Source organism: Serinus canaria, chromosome 10 (assembly GCF_022539315.1).
Source record: "Serinus canaria isolate serCan28SL12 chromosome 10, serCan2020, whole genome shotgun sequence".
NCBI classification, from domain to species: Eukaryota; Metazoa; Chordata; class Aves; order Passeriformes; family Fringillidae; genus Serinus; species Serinus canaria.
In genome coordinates, this window is record NC_066324.1 from 38,432 (window position 1) to 58,023 (window position 19,592).

Consider the following 19,592-nt stretch of genomic DNA (forward strand, 5'->3'; position numbering starts at 1 on the left):
TCAGGGGCTCCAGTCTGAGGGTCTCCATCCTCAGGGGCTCCAGTCTGGGGGTCTCCATCCTCAGGGGCTCCAGTCTGGGGGTCTCCAGGCTCAGGGGCTCCAGTCTGGGGCTCCCCAGCCTCAGTGGTTGCCTGCCCTGGGCTTTTCAACCCCAGGTCCTGCCTTGGCATCTCCGTGCCCCCAGCAGGCACAGCCCCAATCCCTGCTTGCTGCCCTAGTGGGGGCTGTCCTGGGGGACCCTTGTCCTGACCAGGCAAGAGCACCTCAGGGGGGTCCAGCAGCTCGGAGGGGTTCAGCAGCCCATCCCCATTTAGGTCCTGCCTTGCCAGGGCTCGGTCCACCAGTGCAGCCACCTGCAGGGATGGGGATCAGGATGGGGGCTCAGCCCAGGGGCTCAGGGGGGCGTGAGGAGCCATGCCAGTGGGACCCACCATGTCAGGGTCTGGCTGCCCCCCAGCCTGTGCCAGCACCGTGCCAAGTAACTGCAGCAGCTCCAGCCCATCCAGGTGCCTGCTCTGGTCGTGGTCATGGAGCACAAAGAGGTAGAGCAGGGCTGTGGGGCATGGGGGGCTGTGGGGCCGGGGTCCCTAGCCCCACCAGCCCCTCAGCCCCCCACCACGCCCCGGTGGCCTTACCCCGCTCCCGTGTCATGGCCTGCACGTCCTGCTCCGGGGGCCCCAGGCTCCGCACGGCGCTCCACAGCAGCCTGGGGGGAGCAGGGCTGGGGTGGGAAGCACTGCACTGCCCCACGGCAGGCTGGGCACTGTCCGTGCCCCCACCCAGCACTGTGCCCCCCAGCCCCACGCTCAGCCCCGGGCCGGGGTGGGGGTGCCCAGGGCAGGGACTCACAGCAGTGCAGGCGGCTCCAGGCTCAGCGGGTCGGGATAGGGATCCACGGCTGTGGCCACGGGGGGCTCAGGCCTGGCAGAGAGACAGGGGCTTGGTTACCTGTGCCCCGAGGGGCTGCCCACCCCGGCCTGACGCCCCCCACCCACAGCCCCTGCAGATCCAGGGGTCCCAGCCCTCGCTGTGCAGCTCAGAGCCCCGTGCTTGCCCCTCCCCTGGCCACCTTGAACTCCCCCCACACCTGTGCTCCTGCAGCCCTGAAAACACCACAGCTCTGCCTTCTCTTAGCTATGGGGGACACAGGTCTGCCTTCCTTTGTGTCCCCACAGCTCTGCCTTCCTTAGCTATGGGGGACACAGCTCTGCCTTCCCTTGTGTCCCCACAGCTCTGCCTTCCCTTGGCTGTGTCCCCACAGCTCTGCCTTCCTTTGTGTCCCCACAGCTCTGCCTTCCTTTGTGTCCCCCCACAGCTCTGCCTTCCCTTAGCTGTGTCCCCCCACGGCTCTGCCTTCCCTTGGCTGTGTCCCCACAGCTCTGCCTTCCTTTGTGTCCCCACAGTTCTGCCTTCCCTTGTGTCCCCACGGCTCTGCCTTCCCTTGTGTCCCCACAGCTCTGCCTTCCTTGTGTCCCCACGGCTCTGCCTTCCCGTGTGTCCCCACAGCTCGTGCGTCCTTGTGCCCCACAGCTCTGCCTTCCCTTGGCTGTGTCCCCCCACAGCTCTGCCTTCCCTTGGCTGTGTCCCCACAGCTCTGCCTTCCCTTGGCTGTGTCCCCCCAGCTCTGCCTTCCCTTGGCTGTGTCCCCACAGCTCTGCCTTCCCTTGGCTGTGTCCCGTACCTGTTGGTGCCCACCCTGGGGGCGGCCCAGGCCGCTGGCCCCAGCAGCAGCAGCAGGAGCAGCATCACCGGCGGGTTCCTCATCCCGCGACCTCGGGCTGCGGCGGGACGAGAACACCGGGCTCGGGGCTGGCCCTGCCGGGGGTCGGTGGGAGGGCCCGTGGGAACCCGGGAGAGGGGCGGGGGGCTCCCGGAGCTGCCCCGGTTCCCGCACGGCAGCGGGGACTCGCTCGCACGGGCGGGAGGGTGCGCGGGGCACGGAGAGCGCTGGGGACCGGCTGGCGCTGCCCACCCAGCGCAGCCCCCGGTACGCACTCACCCCGCACACGGCCAACCCGGCACCGCCGGTGCCCCCCGGTACCCACTCGCCCAGCCCCGGTCGCGTGTCCGTGCCGCGCGCCCCGCCCCGGGGCCACGTAGCCGACACGTCCCGGCCCTGCCACCGCGGCCGGGAGCGGCCCCGCCCGGCCCGGCCCGGCCCGGCCCGGCCCGGCCCGCGGGCAGCCGGGATTCAGCCACACACAGGTGCCCCGGGCAGCGCCGGGGTAAGCGGGACCCGGCCCCTCCAAACGGGGGCCCGGGACAGGCGGTCACAGCACGGACGGGGCCACGCCGGTGGGCCAGACCCTCCAAAGACCCCCACAGTCCCGGGCAGAGCCGGACCAGCCCAGCGTCACCGCAGCAGCACGGCCGGGGGCTGGGTCGGGCCGTGCCGGTACACACGGCCCTGGGCAGCAGCCCCCGTGCCACACCGAGGGCACAGGGCCCAGGCAGCCATCCCCCGTGCCACACCGAGGGCACAGGGCCCAGGCAGCCATCCCCCGTGCCACACCGAGGGCACAGGGCCCAGGCAGCCATTCCCCCGTGCCACACCGAGGGCACAGGGCCCAGGCAGCCATCCCCCGTGCCACACCGAGGGCACAGTGCCAGGCAGCCATTCCCCCGTGCCACACCGAGGGCACAGTGCCCAGGCAGCAGCCCGCCGTGCCACACCGAGGGCACAGTGCCAGGCAGCCCTCCCCCGTGCCACACCGAGGGCACAGGGCCAGGCAGCCATCCCCCGTGCCACACCGAGGGCACAGGCCAGGCAGCCCCCCGTTCCCACACGAGGGCACATGGCCCAGGCAGCCATCCCCCGTGCCACACCGAGGGCACAGCGCCAGGCAGCCATCCCCCGTGCCACACCGAGGGCACAGTGCCAGGCAGCCATCCCCCTGTGCCACACCGAGGGCACAGGGCCAGGCAGCCATCCCCCGTGCCACACCGAGGGCACAGTGCCAGGCAGCCATTCCCCCGTGCCACACCGAGGCCATGCCATGCGCCACCCCTGCCACACCGAGGCACAGGGCCCAGGCAGCAGCCCCGTGCCACACCGAGGCACAGTGCCAGGTCAGCCATCCCCCGTTGCCACACCGAGGGCACAGGCCCAGCAGCCATCCCCCGTGCCACACCGAGGGCACAGGGCCCAGGCAGCATCCCCCGTGCCACACCGATGCACAGGCCCAGCAGCCATCCCCTTGCCCACACCTATGGCACAGGCGCCAGGCAGCCTCCCCCCTGCCACACCGAGGGCACAGTGCCAGGCAGCCATCCCCCGTGCCACACCGAGGGCACAGGGCCCAGGCAGCCATCCCCCCGTGCCACACCGAGGGCACAGTGCCAGGCAGCCATCCCCCTGTGCCACACCGAGGGCACAGGGCCCAGGCAGCCATCCCCCCGTGGCACACCGAGGGCACAGCGCCCAGGCAGCCATCCCCCTGTGCCACACCGAGGGCACAGCCTGCCCGGAGCGCAGTGCCCTCAGCCCCAGGCCCGCGCCCCCGTCACAGGTGGACAGCACTGCCTTCATGCTCCAGTTTAATGGCAGCAGCAGGGCAGGGGCCAGCAGGACCCTCCTGTCCTGGGCCAGCAGACGGCCCTGTCCCGGGCCAGCCCTGCTCTGCTGCCAGCACAGTCCTGCAGGGACAGCGCCCTGCGTGCCTCCCTGGGCCCGCGTCTGCTCCCCGAGCGCCAGCGGGGACGGCGGTGCCAGGGCTGGTCCCTCGTGTCCTTCACAGTCTGTGTGCGGTGGGTGGAGGCTGGGGGGGTCGCTCCTGGTGCCAGGGGGCTACAGGAAGCCTGGGAAGGCGAGCTGCAGCAGCAAGATGGTGGCCACGATGAGGCCGGCACAGAGCAGCAGCAGCAGCCAGACAGGGAGGGAGCCTGCGGGACAGGGAGGGGTCAGAGGAGGCGGCAGTGCAGCCCCCGTGCAGAGCAGGAGCAGAGGGGTCCCGGGGCAGCCCCCGGACGTACGGCGGGTGGGCAGCAGGTGCAGCTTGCAGCGGCTGTCCACGGCCACGCTGAGCAGGGCGGCCTCGTGGCCCCCCAGCAGCTCCCGCCCGGGCCGGCTCTCGGGGACAAAGGCCACGTCTGTCACCACGATGCCGTGGGCCTCCTTCACATAGTACAGCCTCTGGGGGGACACGGCAGGTGAGGGGCTGTGAGGGGCCAGCAGGGCCGCCCCCCAGCCCTGCCCCGGCTCACCTGCAGCGAGAAGGCAATGTGGATGGCCACGGAGCCCGTCACTGTGCCCAGCCCCAGGAAGGTGCCCGAGTCACTGCGGGGGGAGGGTAGTGAGTGGGGGCTGCCACGGCCCCCACCCCATACCCACTGGCCCTGGGCTACCTGATGGAGAGGCAGGAGACCACCTCAGAGCCACAGGGCCGCGTCAGCAGCGGCAGGAAGCTCTTCCCATCCCACTTGGTCAGGTAGCAGGGCGGGGGGCGGCGCTCCCGCTTGTGGGGCACCTGCACCGTGTAGAGCCGCAGAGCCCCGGCACTGCCCTCCACGGCCCCAAACCTGCCACAGGGAGGGGGCACAGGGGGGATGGGGGCACGTGGGGTGCAGCCCCTCACCACCACCACTGTGCCAGTCCAAACCTCTCCATACAGCTGCCAGCAGAGCCCAGGAGACCCCTTCCCCCAGACCCAGTAAGAACAGTGATGGGGCAGGGCAGCAGGCAGGGGTGGCCCAGTCCCAGCCCCAGTGGCCCCTCCCCACCTCCTGCCCCGTGACCCAGCCCCAGCCCTGATGACCATGGACCCAGCCCCATAGCCTAACCCCAGGCCCACAGCCCAGCCCCAACGTCCCTCCCTGTGCCCCTGCCCAGTCCCAGTGCCCAACCCCACCCCTCTGATCTGTCCCCAGCTCTACCTGCAGCTGCCCAGCCCCGTCCCCAGCCCTGTCCCCAGCCCCAATGCCCCTCCCTGTGCCCCTGCCCAGTCCCAGTGCCCAACCCCATCCCTCTGATCGGTCCCCAGTCTACCTGCAGCTGCCCAGCCCCGTCCCCAGCCCTGTCCCCAGCCCCAATGCCCCTCCCTGTGCCCCTGCCCAGTCCCAGTGCCCAACCCCAGCCCTCTGATCTGTCCCCAGCTCTACCTGCAGCTGCCCAGCCCTGCCCCAGCCCTCACCGGCAGGCCTGGTAGCGATAGGCCTTGTCGGGGATGCCAGGCAGGTTCTCGTGCCAGCGCAGCCCTGTCACCAGCTGGTCCTGCTGCCACACGCAGCACTGGAAGTCCCTCCCCGCCGTCACCACCTGCTGCACACAGCACAGGGGTCTGAGGCCCCTCTCCTGCAGGGTCAGGGAACCGCGGAGCCCCTGACACTCACCTTGTTGTCAGGGCCCAGGGCAATGTCCTCAATCTCCCCGTCGTGGGCTCTGAACTCCAACATCTTTTTCATGCTGGGGAACTGCAAGGGCAGAGCTGGCATAGGTGCTGGGCAGGGCCAAGCCCTGCCACGGTACCGGCCAGGTGTGGGGGAGCAGTGTTAGGTGACCTCAGGTGTGGCCAATCCATCCCTGCCCAACACCTGCTGCCATCGGCCACTGCTGGCCACTGCTCCTCCGGGTCTGTCCCAGCACCCCTTACCCACCCTGGCTCCCCATGCCTACCCTTCAATCCTCTGTGTCCACATCCATTCCCCCACATCCCCCCAGCTCTGGATGCCTGCCCTGGCTCACCAGGCTCCCCTCTGCTCTGCCATGCCCCCAGCCCTGTTGCCCAGCCGTGTCCATGTCCCCAGCAGGCCGTGCCCTCCGTCCTCCCATGCCCCCAGCCCACCCTGCTGCCCAGCCCATGTCCCCAGCAGGCCGTGCCCTCTGCCCAGCCCGTGCCCCCAGCAGGCCGTGCCCACCTCCCAGAGGCGCAGGAAGCCGTCGGCGCCGCCGGTGGCGAGCAGGGCTCCGTCGGCGCTGAAGCGCACGGCCTTCTGCAGGGCGTCGGGGCTGAAGTCGGTGCGCACGCGCTGCAGGCTCTCCACCCTCACCTCGCGGGCCCGGCCCTGCGTGCCGCCCTGGGCCCCGGCGCTGCCTCCCCGCCGCCGCCGCGCGCCCTTGTCCCCGCTGCCTGCGGGGCACACAGCTGGCACGGGGCTCCGAGGGGACGCGGCTGGCACGGGGCTCCGAGGGGCTGCCCCTTCCCAGAGCACCCCACAGCCCCGCAGCCCCACGGCTCCCCACGTCCCTGTCCCACAGCCCCGTGCCTTGCCCCACAGCCCCACAGCTCCCCACACCCTGCCCCACAGCCCCACGCCCTGCCCCACAGCCCCACGCCCTGCCCCACAGCTCCCCATGCCCTGCCCCACAGCCCCACGGCATCCCAGGCAAGCAGTGGGGGGGCCCAGGGGGTTCCAGGGCAGCATTAAAAGCCCAAAGCTCCTCATGGCAGCCCAGGCAGGCACAGGGGGCAGGTCCATGACAGGGATGGAGGGGTTCAGGGCAATGCCCACCCCCGAGCCACCCCACAGACCCCCCAGCTCCTCCCCACTCCCTGCCCTCCAGCACCCAGGGCAGGCACAGGGAAGATCCAGGGTGGGCATGGGAGGTCCACAGCTGCACCCCGGCCCCAAAGCACCCCACAGCCCCCCAAGCTCTGGCCATAGCATCTGGGGGTGGGGGGGCACAGGGGAGCCCCAGGGCAGCATTCCATCCCCAGAGCTCGCCATGGTACTCAGGGCAGGCACAGAGAAGGCTCAGGACAGGCAGGCAGGGGATCAAGGAAATGCCCCATCCCCGAGCCACCCCACAGACCCCACATCCTGCCCCATGGCACCCAAAGCAGGCAAGGGGAGGGCATTCAGGGTGGGCACGGGGTGGTTCACAGAACGCCTTATGTCCACACACGCTTCATCCCTCCCCACAGCATCCAGGGCAGGCGGGAGGGGAATTCAGGGCCAGCCCGAAGGCACAGCACAGCCCCGGGGCAAGTGCCTCACACAAGGCAGTGTCTCACCGTCCTTCCCGGCCGTGCCCGGAGCCTCGGGCTCCTGCAGGCTGAAGCGCAGGATGTGGCAGCTGTTGTCCTGCCCGGCGGCAATGACGTCCCCGGCCAGCGCCATGGTCATGGTGGCGCGGGTCTCGGTGTCGTGGCAGTGCAGCAGCGAGGCGCTGAGCTGCCCGCCGATCTGCTCCAGCTGCAGGAAGTGCTGCGGGCGGGAGGCGGGAGGCGGGAGGCGCGGTCACGGCCCTGCCGCGGGGGCTCCCCGGGGCACCTGCGCCTCCGCTCCGCACCCCGCACCCCTCAGAGCCCCGCCGTGTCACACCGGCCCCGAACCCCGCCGCACCGCACACCGCAAACCCCTCAGGCCCCGCCGTGTCACACCGGCCCCGAGCCCCGCCGCACCGCACACCCGACCCCGCACCCCTCAGGCCCCGCCGGGTCAGACCCCCGGGCACACCCGGGCCCTTCCGACCCCTCAGCCTCCCGCGCCCCTCTCCCCCAAACCCCGTGCCGCTCCCCGCACCACGCCATTGCGGATGCCGGTCTTGGCGGCGCCCCCGCCGCCGGCAGTGATGGCGAGCGGCCGCCGCGGGTGCAGGCGCACGGTGTAGAGCGGGAACGGCGCCCGGTACAGCTCGGCGGGACGCCGAGGCGCCATGACACGGACGTGACGTCACCGCGCCGTGACATCACGCGCTGTTGCGTCACTCCCCGGCACCCGCTGGGGGTGTGGCTAACTGGGGGCGTGGCCACGGTCACGAGGGGCGGGGACAGCGGGGACAGCCCGGTGCTGGGGGTGGGGACAAGGACCGGGGGATCCCGGGGGACAGCCCGGTGCTGGGGGTGGGGACAAGGACCGGACCGGGGGATCCCGGGGGACACGGCCCCACGTGGGACAGCGGGGACAGCCCGGTGCTGGGGGTGGGGACAAGGACCGGGGGATCCTGGGGGACAGCCCGGTGCTGGGGGTGGTGAACAAGGGACCGGGGATCCGCCGGGGGACACGGCCCCACGTGGGACAGCGGGGACAGCCCGGTGCTGGGGGTGGGGACAAGGACCGGGGGATCCTGGGGGACAGCCCGGTGCTGGGGGGGACCGCAGTTCCGGGGGGGCAGTGGGCCCCCCAATACCTGGGGAGACAGCGGTGCTGTGGCTCCATGGGGAGCCCTGGAAAAATGGGGCACCTGTGGGGGAGGGTGGGAATAGCCCGGTGTTTGGGGACACGGCAGTCTCGGGTACCCTGAGGGCTCCTGGAGGACAGTGGAGACCCCCCCTCAGGGGTGCGGGGGTCCCGTGGGGTCCGGGGAGCAGCAGGGAGCGGGCTGTTCCTCGGGACCCCGCAACGCCGGTGCTCCAGAACCATTTATTGGGGAACACCAAACACAAAGACAGGTGACAGGGTTGCAGGGACACCGGGCACCCCGCGGGGCCTGGAGCGGTGTGTAAGGCACGCGGCTGGGCCGGGGGCACCGCACATGGTCCCGGCCTGCAGAGGGGGGCACCGCTCCGACACCCCCAGCCTGGTCCCAGAGCCCCGGCAGGGGCAGCCCAGCAGCCCCCGCCGCTCCTGGGCACCCCGGCTGTGCGAGGATGCCCAGCAGGGTTCCCGGGCAGGGGGTGCCCAGGACCCCCGTGCCAGGGTGTCAGAAGGAGGTTTCCTGCACGGCGTAGAGGGGGGCACCAGCGCTGCGCACGTAGCCCTGTCCCTCGTCCCCCTGTCCCCGCTCGGGGCCGGGCGGGGACAGCCCGTTGGGCACCGCGTGGCTCTTCTGCGTGCTGTCCCCATGGCCGGGGGCCTGTGGGGACACAGCGGGGCAGGGGGGGCACAGGGGAGGCACAGGGACATGGGGGCACCGGGCCGGGGCGGGTACAGGGGGGTCACAGGGCGGAAGGGTCACAGGGGGGCACACTGGGAGGCCACAGGGGCATGGCAGGTACATGGGGGCACGGGGGCACAAGGCGCAGGCGGGTCAACAGGGGGCACAAGGGAGGCACATGGGCATGCAGTACAGGGGCAGGGGGGGTACAGGGGGCACAGGGCATGCAGGTACCAGGGTGGACACAGGGACGGGGGGCACAGGGGCGGGGGGGCACAGGGGCAGGGCAGGCACAGGGGGGGCACAGGGGGCAACAACGGGAGGCACAGGGGAAGGGGGGCAGCACAGGGAGGGCACAGGGCATGGCAGGTACAGGGAGGAACAGGGACGAGGGGGGGACACAGGGGAGGCACAGGGGCAGGTGGGGCACAGGGACAGGGGAGGCACAGGGCGGGCACAGGGACAGGGTGGTTACAGGGGAGGCACAGGGCGGGGGGGCACAGGGGGCAAAAGGGGAGTCACGGGGGTAGGGGGGGCACAGGGGAGTCACAGGGGTAGGGGGGGCACAGGGGAGGCACAGGGGCGGGGGGGCACAGGGGCAGGGGGCACATGGGAGAAACAGGGGCAGGGGAAGCAGCAGGGACAGGGGGGTACCCCCATGTCCCCCCCTGTCCCCTGGGGTGCTGGGGGTCTGTCCCTCACCTGGGCAGGGTCGGCCCCCCCGCAGCAGAGCCAGTGCCGGATTTTGGGGGGCAGGCAGCAGAGCAGCCAGGGCAGCACCGGGGAGATGGTGCGGGGGTCCAGGGCGGCGGCCGGCGTGGGGCCTGGGAGGACAGGGCCGTCAGGGGGGCAGGGGCACGGCGGCAGCCCCCCCAGCCCCCCACACTCACCGGTGAGCAGGCTGACCAGGACCCCCACCAGGATGACGGTGGTGGAGTTGTGGGCGCTGTACCACATGTAGGACAGGCTGTAGAAACGCTGCAGCCCCGTGGGGCTGGGGGACACGGTGTCAGCAGAGGGGCACAGCAGCCACCCCACACCCTGCTCACCTTGCACGCCCTGCACACCCTGCACACACACCCTTCACACCCACACTGCTCACCTTGCACACCCACCCTGCACACCTTGCACACCCTGCACACCCACCTCACACCCTGCTCACATTGCACGCCCACCCTGCACACCCTGCGTACACACACACCCTGCACACCCACACTGCTTACCTTGCACGCCCTGCACACCCACCCTGCAAACCCACCCTGCACACCCTGCTCACCTTGCACACACAATGCACACCCAATCACACACCCTGCTCACCTTGCACGCCCTGCACACCCTGCACACCCTGCTCACCTTGCACACTCACCTCACACCCTGCACACCCACACTGCACACCCACCTCACACCCTGCTCACCTTGCGCACTCACCTCACACCCTGCACACCCACCCCACCCCCTGCACACCCAGCCCCGAGCTCCCCTCCCAGCTCTCACCTCGGGGTTGGTGCTGACGTGGGGGGCAGCAGGGTGGTGGCCAGGGTAGTGCTGAGGTTGCCCACGGTGGGGAGTGCTGTGCCGTTGGCCGGGGGGCCGCCCCTGGCCCCCGCTGCGCTCTGCAGGAAGCTGCCGATGCCGATCCAGAAGGCCATGGCCAGCCCGGCCAGCAGCCCCACGACAGCTCCCTGTGACGGGGGACAGAGAAGGGCACTGGCCCACCCCTGTGCCAGCTGGGGGTGCCCCACAGCCCCCACACAGCCCCGGGGGTGGGGGACGCTGGCGGGTGGGGACACTCACGGTGGGGTTGGCGCAGGGGAAGAACATGCCGAGGCAGAAGAGCCCCAGGAGCGGGCCCCCCACCATGCCGAAGATGCTGATGGCTGCCTGCGGGGACACGGCCTCAGCACCAGCCCCGTGCCCCGGGGACCCCTGGGGGTCCCTCGCCCCTTCTGGGGTGCCAGGGCCGGGGTCCCTCACCCCCTCTGGGGTGCCACAGCCCCTGCCTACCTGCAGCACGGGTCCCAGCATGGAGGACACGTACGCCATGCCCAGGCAGAGCAGCCCGTAACCGAGAGCTGGGGAGGGGAGGGGGGTGAGATGGCAGGGCTGGGGACCGCCCAGCACGCCAGCCCCGCGGCTGCCCCCCACCACCCCCGTGGCTCACCCAGCAGCTTGGAGAGCAGCGTGGCCCGCGACTCCGACAGCCCGGGGAGGTGCGGCCGCACCAGGTCCTCCATGGTCACCGTGGCCAGCGAGTTGAAGGCGGAGGAGATGGTGCTGGGGAGGAGAGGGAGCAGGAGGGGGCTCGGCCGGGACACCTGGGCACACCTGAGGCACCGCGCCAGGGCCGGCACTCACCTGAGGGCGCCGCTGAAGAGGCAGGCGACAAAGAGCCCGGGCAGCCCCGGCAGGTCCCGCAGCACGTCCATCACGAAGAACAGCACCAGCTGCGGCAGGAGGTCAGTGCAGGGCTGGGGGCAGCAGGGGACGCGGGAGGGGCTCTCAACCCACCTGGTCAGAGGAGGCAGGGCGCTGGCCGGGCGCCAGCGGGTGCTCCCGGTCGTAGACAAACATGACGAGGCCGGTGAGGCAGCTGAGGCAGAGCACGATCTGCTGGCAGGGGAACACGGCGTAGCAGGAGCTGCGGGGCCGCGGGGCTGTCAGGCACGGGTGCTGGGGGGGGTCCGCCCCGGCTGCGTGCGGGGAGCCCAGCCCGGCCCCACTCACAGCTTGGCCTCGCGCTCGCTGCGGGCGCTCAGGTAGCGCTGCACCTGCGCCTGGTTCACCCCGTACAGCGACAGCATCATGAAGATCCCGCCCACAGACAGCGACCAGAAGGTGTGGCGCTCCAGGGGGCTGGGGTCCAGGCTGTGGGGAGCACCGGGGGGGTCATGCCGAGGGTCCTCACTGGCACCCCATACCCCACGGGAAAGAGGGTAACAGGAGTGGGCCACACCACCACTGCAGGGTCCCTCTCCCCCCACCCAGGCTGCCCCAGGGGTCCCCCCAGCAGGACAGGGGGTCCCAGGAGCCAGGGTCCCTCTCCCCTTGCCCAGCTGTCCCAGGTGTCCCCCCCAGGCAGGACACGGGGTCCCAGGAGCCAGGGTCCCTCTCCCCCCACCCAGGCTGTCCCAGGTGTCCCCCCAGCAGGACAGAGGGTCCCAGGAGCCAGGGTCTCTCTCCCCCTGCCCAGGCTGTCCCCAGATGTCCCCCCCAGCAGGACAGGGGGTCCCAGGAGCCAGGGTCCCTCTTCCCCTGCCCAGCTGTCCCATGTGTCCCCCCAGCAGGACAGGGGGTCCCAGGAGGTGACTCACTCGATGCCAGCGATCTTGCCCTCCTGCTCGGCCACGTGCCACACACGGGCCATGCCCCCCACCCGCCAGGCGCCCACCACGATGACGGCCACCTGCCCCGCCAGCATCACCAGCGTCTGGAACACGTCTGTCCAGATGACGGCCTTCAGGCCACCCTGGTGGGGACACACGAGGCCCATCAGCACGGGGTGACAGCGCTCACCTGGCACGGGGGGCACAGGGACCCGCAGGGCAGCGGGGACTCACCAGGGTAGTGTAGAGTGTGCAGACCAGCCCCATGGTCAGCACCGCGCTCCAGAGGTCAAAGCCCGTCACTGGAGGGGGCAGAGGACATTACTGGGGTGAGGGGCACAGCCCCCCGGCGCGGCCCCCCACCTGTGCCCATCGTACCTGCGTTGAGGGCCAGCGCGGGCGCGTACAGCACCACCCCCATGTAGATGACCTGCGGGGAGGGAGGGAGGGAGGGCAGCGCTGAGCCACGCCCGGCCCCCAGGCTCGGCAGCCCCACGCCCCCAGCCCCACTCACCATCTGGAAGATGAAGGTGACGGTGCCCAACACCCGCACGGTCTTGTTGAAGCGCAGCTCCAGGTACTGCCAGGAGAGAGGTCAGGGCACCTGACTGCAGGTGCTCTGTGCTCCCCACAGGCCCCCTGCCCTCCCGTGTCCCCCCTCTGCTCTCCTGTGTCCCCACTGTCCTCCCGTGTCCCCCCTCTGCCCTCCTGTGTCCCCCTGCCCTCCCCATGTCCCCTCTGCCTTACCTGTGTCCCCCCTGCCCGCCTGTGTCCCTGTTGCCCTCCCATGCCCCCTCTGCCTCCCCCATGTCCCCTCTGCCCTCCCGTGTCCCCCCTCTGCCCTCCCGTGTTCCCCTGCCTTTCTCGTGTCCCCTCTGCCCTCCCGTATCCCCCCTGTCCTTCTGTGTCCCCCCTTCCATTCCGTGTCCCCCTGCCCTCCCTGTGTCCCCCTCTGCCTTCCCCATGTCCCCTCTGCCCTCCCATGTCCCCCTGCCCTCCCCGTGTCCCCCTGCCCTCCCCGTGTCCCCCCTGCCTTCTCATGTCCCCCCTGCCCTCCTGTGTCCCCCTGCCTTCTCCATGTCCCCCCTGCCCTCCCATAACCTTCTGCCCTCTCTGTGTCCCCTCTGCCCTCCCATGTTCCCCCTGCCTTCCTCGTGTCTCCCCTACCCTCCTGTGTCCCCCTGCTCTCCCGTGTCCCCCCTTGCCATCCCATGTCCCCTCTGCCCCCTCCCCTGTCCCCCCTCTGCCCTCCCGTGTTCCCCCTGCCTTCCTTGTGTCCCCCCTGCCCTCCTGTGTCCCCCTGCTCTCCCCGTGTCCCCCCTGCCATCCCATGTCCCCTCTGCCCTCCCATGTCCCCCTGCTGTCCCCGTGTCCCCTCTGCCTTCTCCATGTCCCCTCTGCCCTCCCATGTCCCCTCTGCCCTCCCATGTCCCCCTGCTGTCCCCATGTCCCCTCTGCCTTCCTCCGTGTCACCCCTGCCCTCCCCGTGTCCCCCCCGTTCCCTCCCGTGTCCCCGCTCACCTCGTAGGTGCTGGTGATGCGCAGCCGGTAGAAGACGGGGATGAAGATGTGCGCGGGGATGAGCAGCCCCAGGAGGTAGGAGCAGCCCAGGAACCAGTACTCGGTGCCGAAGCGATAGATCTCGGCGGGCACGCCCAGGATGGCCACGGCCGACTGGAAGGAGGCCAGCAGGGACAGGGCCACGGGCAGGCAGCCCATGTCACGGTTGGCCAGCAGGAACTCCTGCACCGTGCGCTGCCGGTCGCCGCTCAGCGCGTAGAAGATCCCGATGGCCGAGGAGAGCACGAGGAGCAGAGCGAAGATGCTGTAGTCGATCGCCGTGAACTCCATGCCGAGCGTGTCCCGGCGCCGCCGCCGCGCCGCCGCTGCCCCGCCGCCCGCGCCCCGCCGGCCTCATGGGCGCACCTGAGCGCAGCAGAGCGTCCCGACCGGCACCGGCACCGGCCCGGCCCTGCCCGCTGCAGGAGGGACGTGTCAGTGCTGCGGGGACCTTCGCTCGCTCTGCCTAGCCACAAGGAGACAGAGCGGGGAAAAACGGCCCGGCCCTCCTCCTCCTCCTCCTCCTCCTCCTCCTCCTCCTCCCGCTGGGCCGGGCTTGTACCCCTCGGGCCACCCCACCTGCCCCGCCGAAGGAAACTGGAGAGTCTTCAAAGAGCACCAAGACAATGGCTGCAAAAACAGTCCCACCCGGGCCCCCCGCAGCACCGGCACCGCCAGTCCCGGCGGAACGGGCCAAGCTCAACACAGCTGCCTCCGGTGCGGGACAGCCCCGGTGCCAGCCGAGCCAAAGCTAACACGACCACCCCCGGAGCTGAACAGCCTGGCGCCTGCAGTGCCACTCCCACCGAGCCAAACCAGCCTGGCCCAACCACCCCAGCACTGCACAGCCCCGCCAAACCCGGCAGCACCGGTCCCACCAGCACCAAAGGCAGCCCAGCCCAGCCACCCCAGGGCCCTGCCAGAAGTGCCCCGGCGCAGAGGGACGGACAGCGGGCAGCCGGCGGGCTCAGGGCAGCAGTCAGGTGAGGCAGACACCTGAGCATCCACCCTGACCCCGCTGACAGGGATCCCCCAGAGCCCCCTGGGCTCTGCCCCCAGCCTGGCTCCTGAGGAACAGGAGGGGACAGCCGGGCACACTGCTGCCCCTGCCTGCCCCCACATCCAGAGGACTGTGGCTGCGGGCACCTGGGAGCAGCAGGTGCCACAGGGCTGTGGATACCCCCTGTCCTGGCCTGGGAGGGGGTGCAGGCTGTGGGGGACCCTCTGTCCCAGCAGGGCAGCGTTAGGGGCACCGGGAGAACAAGTCTGGAGCGGGGGCGGCAGCCAGGGAGTGGCACAGTGCCCACCGTGGTGCCATTGTTATCCCTGGAGGAATGCTTGCCTGGGGAATGCTTGGTGGGATTAGGCTGAGCCCCTCCTGGCAGCCCTGGCACAGCCTGCCTGGGCCTGCCCGCCGCCACAGGGCCGGGGGGCAGCGGAGCTGGCACGGGGTTCTGAGCGCCTGGGTGGGGAATGGGGTGAGAGGGCAGCGAGTGTGCCGCCACCAGCCCTGGCCTGTCCCCGAGCAGGACAGGCCCCACGTGCAGCAGCTCATGGCCAGGGTCCAAGGTCGCTCCCCGCATTCCCCGGTGCAGACTAAACACAGGAGGTCACAGCGCGTCCCGGCGGGCGCGGCACAGCCCCAGCCCCCGGCACGGCCCTGGCCCAAGGCTCCCGTGCCCCACAGACCCCTCGGCGCCCCCGCTGCCTCCAGCCCTGGTGTCCCCACACCCCCGCCCCTGGTGACCGCTAACCCTGCTGCCCCTCACCCAGACGGTCCCAGAGTGTGCCCCACAAAACGCAGCAGTGCCAGCCCCAGGCCCCGCTCTGCCGGCCCCAGGATGTCCCGTGTCCCCGCGGGGCGAACCCGCTGCCCTGGCCCTGCCGTGCCCAGCCTGCCTGCCCCGGTGCCCCGCTCCTCACCCTCCATCACAGTCTTCCTGTCACCCCGTGCCCTCGGGGACCCGGCGCTGTCCCGGTGCCCTCATCCCGGGGCTCTCAGGGGCTCTACTCGCCTTCCCCGGGGTCCGCGGTGTCCCTAACACGGGGCTCCGCTCCCCGTCCCCGATGTCCCCATCCCGGGGCTCCGCTCCCTGTCCTCGGTGCCCCCACCCCGGGGCTCTGCTCCCCGTCCCCGATGTCCCCATCCCGGGGCTCCGCTCCCCGTCCCCGATGTCCCCACCCCGGGGCTCTGCTCCCCGTCCCCGGTGTCCCCGGTGGCCGCAGCCGGGAGCTCTGCTCCTTGCCTCCAGTGCTCCCATCCCGGGGCTCTGCTCCCCGTCCCCGGTGTCGCCAGCGCCCCCATCCCGGGAGCCCCGCTGCCCGCTGCCCGCAGAGCGCCCGGTCCCGGTGGCGGGAGGCGGTGGTGACCTTGTGTCGGCGGCGACACTCACCGGCGGCGGCAGCACTCTGCCCATGTGCCGCCGCAGCCGGGGCGCTCCGGGATGACGGCGCGGGCAGGCGGGGCCGCTTCCGCCCGCCCGCCGCTGACGGCATCACCGCGGGCCCGCGTGGGGCTCCGCTCCGGTTCCGGTCCCCATCCCTATCCCCATCCCCATCCCCATCCCTATCCTCGGCCCCGCCGCCGCTTCCGCCCGCCCGCCTCTGACGGCATCACCGGAGCCCCGCGCGGGGCACCGCTCCCGGTCCCGGTCCCCATCCCGGCCCTGCCCCGCCTTCGGGCGGTCACCGCGCCCCGGTGCCCGCGCTGCGGGAGGCCCTCCAGGGCCCGGCTCGGGCCGTACCGGCGGGGGGGAACGGGCACGGAGCTGCCGCCGCCCGCTCGGGCTCCGCCGGTGGCGCGGGGATGCGCGGGGCCGTGCGCGGGTTCGCGCTGCTGCTGCTGCCGCTGCTGCTGCCCCGGGCCGCCCGCGGGGCCGCGGTGAGCGCGGGGAACGGGGCCACGGAAACGAGGGGAGGGCCGGAAACGGGGGGCTCCGGTGGGCACGGGATGTCACGGATCAGGGGTGCCGAGAGGTCAGGGAGCGGCCGGTTCGGGAGGTCCCGGGGGGAACCGAGGGTCGGTGAGTCCCCGATCGGGGGTGTCCTGGGGTCGGGGGTGCCCGGGTGCCAGGGAAGTCGTGGGTTGCCCTAAGGCCGGGGAGGTTCTCCTTCTCCGGGGAGCGCCGGTACCGGGGCTTCGGGTCACGCCCGGGGGTCGGGGATGGCCGGGGGGGGCGGGATGCTCGGCAGTCGGGGGTCGCCCCTGTGCCGTGCCCCCTCGGCCTCGGGGGGTGCTGCCCATGGCCCCTCGATCCTGGGAATGCTGCCCATGCCCCCTCGATCCCGGGGGGTGCTGCCCATGGCCCCTCCATCCCGGGGGGTGCTGCCCATGCCCCCTCGATCCCGGGGGGTGCTGCCCATGGCCCCTCCATCCCGGGGGGTGCTGCCCATGCCCCCTCGACCTCCCCAGGTGTGCGGGCTCTGCCCGGGGCCGCCGCGGAACGGCTCCATCGTGGCCCGGTTCTGTGAGTCCCGGCACGACACCGAGAGCGATGGGCGCTGCTGCCGGGAGCGGGGCCCGTCCCCGGGGCGGCTTCTGGGGTACGGGGGGCCCGGGGGAGGACGGGCATGCACAGGCTGGGGGCGAATCTGGGGTGCTGGGGGGTCGGGGGCTGCGTGAAGGGGGAGCTCGGGGGATGGAGGGTGCCGGGATGGCGTTCTGGGTTCACGGCGGTGCCAGGGGAGTGGCGGGGCTGGGGAATGCCCGGGTGGAGCATCCTGGGTGGTGGTGCGGGGGGCCAGGTACAGTCCGGGGCTGAGATGGGTGCTGGGGGTCACGAGGGCCTCAGGGAAAGTGTGGGGGACAGGCATGCTACTGTGTCCCCAAGCACTGCCCCTTCCCAGGCTGGACCTGAGCAACTGCTCCCTGCAGAGCGTTCCCCCGGGACTGGCCGAGGCCACCGCTGCCGTCATCCTGTGAGTTCCCCGGGCCCCTGTGGTCCCTGTGAGGAGCTGGGCCGGGCTGGCAGAGGGCGTTGGGGCAGGTTTGGTGGGACATTCCTGTGGGCCCAGGTCAGCACAGCCGTGCCCTGCTGGTCCCAGGGGCACTGGCCGCTTCCTGCCCTCGTGGCTGTCAGTATCAGTCCACAGGGTGTGACCAAACAGAAACCGCCCCCGTTTTTGAACAGGGAGCCCTGGAACCTGTCTGTCCAGGCAGCCTCACCCCTGAGCCCAGTGGGAGCAAGGGACAAATCCTTCGGGAGCTGTCATGGTGCCCATTGTCACAGGACAGCCAGTGGGGGCCTCTGCTGGCACCTGAGATGAGCCACATGGTCACATCTTGGCTTTTGCCACACTCCCAGAGTGTCCTCATCCCCGGGTTGGAGAGGCAGGAGACAGGGAGGTGCCACGTCCAGGGCACTGGCAGGGCTCAGGGCTCAGTGTCCAGACGAGCCCAGTGAGCCGTGCTGGCCCGAGGGCACCGTGACACCTCAGCTCATCAGTGCTTCTGTTAATGACCAAGCTGTCCCTCACTGACACCTCAGCTCATCACTGTTTTTGTTAATGACCAAGCTGTCCCTCACCGTGACACCTCAGCTCATCAGTGCTTCTGTTAATGACCAAGCTGTCCCTCAGCTCATCAGTGTTTTTGTTAATGACCAATCTGTCCCTCACCGTGACACCTCAGCTCATCAGTGCTTCTGTTAATGACCAAGCGCTCCCTCAGCAGCTCGCAGAGACCTTTGAGCCCTGTAGGGCTGCAGGGCTGCACTCCCAGGCCCTCCCTCTGCTGGGGGCATGGGAACCGCCTGAGTTCAGTGCGGTGCCAGGGCTACCCCTGGTGCCTGCCAGGCCCGGGGTGCAGGATGGCACTGAAGTTCCGTGTGCTTGCAGGGACCTGACTGAGAACCCGCTGACAGCTGTTCCCAGTGCTTCCTTCCTGGGCTTCACCCAGCTGCAGAGCCTGTGAGTGCTGGGGGGGCCGGGCTGGGGTCCCCGCGGTGCCCGCGCTGAGCTGTGCCCGTGCTGAGCTGTGCCCGCAGCGCGGTGCCGCCGGCGCTGGAGTGCCCGGGTGGGAGCGACGCCTGGCAGGACGTGACAGTGGACAGGAGCAGCCGGCTGTGCCAGGGACAGAGGAACCCCTGCAACAGCTCCGTGCAGCTCGGTACGGTGCGGGACTGGCACTGGGTGCGTGGGGCTGGCACTGGGGGCTGGCCTTGGCGCCTGAGCCCCTGCTCTGCTCTGCCAGCCTGGCCGTGTCCTGAAAACTCCGTGTGTGCCCCCGACGGCCCCGGCCTCGTCCAGTGCCTCTGTGACAGTCCCTTCCATGGCTACAAGTGCCTGCGTGAGGTGAGCGCTGTGGGACTGGCCCTGGCTCTGGCTGGGCCCTGGCTGGAGCAGCAGGGGCTGCAGGGAGCCGTGATGCTCACTCCCGGTCCTGGGCAGGGCCCGTTCCCGATGCTTCTCTTCGGAGGAATCCTGGGCGCCGCCACCGTGTCCCTGTCCCTGCTGCTGTGGGGCACCCAGCGGAGGAAGGCCAAGAGCCCCTGAGCAGGGCAGGAGGCCGTGCCTGGGCTGGGAGCTCTGGGGCTCAATAAAGCTGCAGCTCCTCGCTGTGTGTCCGTCTGCTTCCTTCCCGAGGGAAGGGGGGGTGCAAATTCCCACTGCTATAGAAACGTATTATAATATTGCCTTTTTGCAAATATTGAAATGGGTTTATAGGGGTAGTGTTAAAGTGACTTTGTTATAAAGATATAGTTTTTGCTTCTGTTGTTAATTAAGCTTAGACATAGCAGTGCAATAGCTGATATCAGTGCTTGTGCTAAAATGCCTGCTGGGATGGGATAACATCCAGTGCACACAGGGTGAGCACACCTGTACAGATCTGCCAACTGTCAGCACTCACCGTCTGAGGCCAAAAAAATGGATAAAGAAAAGGAGCCAAAACCACAGCCAAGAAACACACATGCTCTAAAAAGGCAGATCAAAGGAGGGGCCATGTAAAATAGTTC

The 19,592-nt window shown here is 70.5% G+C and overlaps 4 protein-coding genes across 7 annotated transcripts; 1 reads left to right on the forward strand and 3 right to left on the reverse strand.

The window, feature by feature from the left end:
• Positions 1 to 5: 5 nt before the first annotated feature.
• Positions 6 to 2,084, reverse strand: CGREF1 (cell growth regulator with EF-hand domain 1; the record flags this gene model as incomplete). Its single annotated transcript, XM_050978537.1, has 6 exons — positions 2,000 to 2,084; positions 1,682 to 1,778; positions 850 to 921; positions 636 to 706; positions 432 to 553; positions 6 to 353 (listed from the first exon to the last, which is right to left on the reverse strand). Coding segments are annotated over exons 2-6 (696 nt in total), but the record flags the coding sequence as incomplete, so codon positions are not given.
• Positions 2,085 to 3,520: 1,436 nt separating this feature from the next.
• PREB (prolactin regulatory element binding) lies at positions 3,521 to 7,685 on the reverse strand. 4 transcript variants are annotated; one of them, XM_050978633.1, is made up of 9 exons: positions 7,462 to 7,669; positions 6,951 to 7,143; positions 5,854 to 6,065; positions 5,329 to 5,409; positions 5,130 to 5,254; positions 4,345 to 4,518; positions 4,204 to 4,276; positions 3,973 to 4,132; positions 3,521 to 3,882 (listed from the first exon to the last, which is right to left on the reverse strand). In XM_050978633.1, the coding sequence occupies exons 1-9, from the start codon at positions 7,594 to 7,596 to the stop codon at positions 3,788 to 3,790; spliced, it is 1,248 nt and encodes a 415-aa protein (XP_050834590.1). In that variant the 5' UTR covers positions 7,597 to 7,669; the 3' UTR covers positions 3,521 to 3,787. The 4 variants fall into 4 exon arrangements, with proteins under 4 accessions (XP_050834590.1, XP_050834589.1, XP_050834591.1 ...); XM_050978632.1 differs by having other exon boundaries at positions 5,130 to 5,257; XM_050978634.1 differs by lacking the exon at positions 4,345 to 4,518 and having other exon boundaries at positions 5,130 to 5,257; positions 7,462 to 7,685.
• A 597-nt stretch (positions 7,686 to 8,282) lies between these two features.
• SLC5A6 (solute carrier family 5 member 6) lies at positions 8,283 to 13,997 on the reverse strand. Its single transcript, XM_050978529.1, has 15 exons — positions 13,600 to 13,997; positions 12,593 to 12,658; positions 12,457 to 12,508; positions 12,313 to 12,380; positions 12,067 to 12,221; positions 11,480 to 11,620; positions 11,264 to 11,393; positions 11,111 to 11,199; positions 10,917 to 11,029; positions 10,760 to 10,827; positions 10,550 to 10,636; positions 10,250 to 10,437; positions 9,646 to 9,749; positions 9,458 to 9,579; positions 8,283 to 8,734 (listed from the first exon to the last, which is right to left on the reverse strand). The coding sequence occupies exons 1-15, from the start codon at positions 13,927 to 13,929 to the stop codon at positions 8,582 to 8,584; spliced, it is 1,866 nt and encodes a 621-aa protein (XP_050834486.1). The 5' UTR covers positions 13,930 to 13,997; the 3' UTR covers positions 8,283 to 8,581.
• Positions 13,998 to 16,259: 2,262 nt separating this feature from the next.
• Positions 16,260 to 19,192, forward strand: ATRAID (all-trans retinoic acid induced differentiation factor). The gene is made up of 7 exons (XM_050978530.1): positions 16,260 to 16,519; positions 17,051 to 17,181; positions 17,485 to 17,556; positions 18,475 to 18,546; positions 18,624 to 18,745; positions 18,830 to 18,930; positions 19,027 to 19,192. The coding sequence occupies exons 1-7, from the start codon at positions 16,445 to 16,447 to the stop codon at positions 19,129 to 19,131; spliced, it is 678 nt and encodes a 225-aa protein (XP_050834487.1). The 5' UTR covers positions 16,260 to 16,444; the 3' UTR covers positions 19,132 to 19,192.
• The last annotated feature ends 400 nt before the right edge of the window (positions 19,193 to 19,592 follow it).

Coding starts and splice junctions, on each gene's coding strand:
- ATRAID (XM_050978530.1), top strand. CDS start 16,445: ATGCGCGGGGCCGTGCGCGGGTTCGCGCTGCTGCTGCTGCCGCTGCTG. Junction 16,520..17,050: donor GGGCCGCCCGCGGGGCCGCG/GTGAGCGCGGGG, acceptor CGACCTCCCCAG/GTGTGCGGGCTCTGCCCGGG. Junction 17,557..18,474: donor GCCACCGCTGCCGTCATCCT/GTGAGTTCCCCG, acceptor GTGTGCTTGCAG/GGACCTGACTGAGAACCCGC.
- PREB (XM_050978632.1), bottom strand. CDS start 7,596: ATGGCGCCTCGGCGTCCCGCCGAGCTGTACCGGGCGCCGTTCCCGCTC. Junction 5,410..5,853: donor GCTTCCTGCGCCTCTGGGAG/GTGGGCACGGCC, acceptor CTGCCCTTGCAG/TTCCCCAGCATGAAAAAGAT. Junction 5,258..5,328: donor CCCTGGGCCCTGACAACAAG/GTGAGTGTCAGG, acceptor TGCTGTGTGCAG/CAGGTGGTGACGGCGGGGAG.
- SLC5A6 (XM_050978529.1), bottom strand. CDS start 13,929: ATGGAGTTCACGGCGATCGACTACAGCATCTTCGCTCTGCTCCTCGTG. Junction 12,222..12,312: donor GCACACTCTACACTACCCTG/GTGAGTCCCCGC, acceptor TGTCCCCACCAG/GGTGGCCTGAAGGCCGTCAT. Junction 10,637..10,759: donor TGCTGGGACCCGTGCTGCAG/GTAGGCAGGGGC, acceptor GTGTCCCCGCAG/GCAGCCATCAGCATCTTCGG.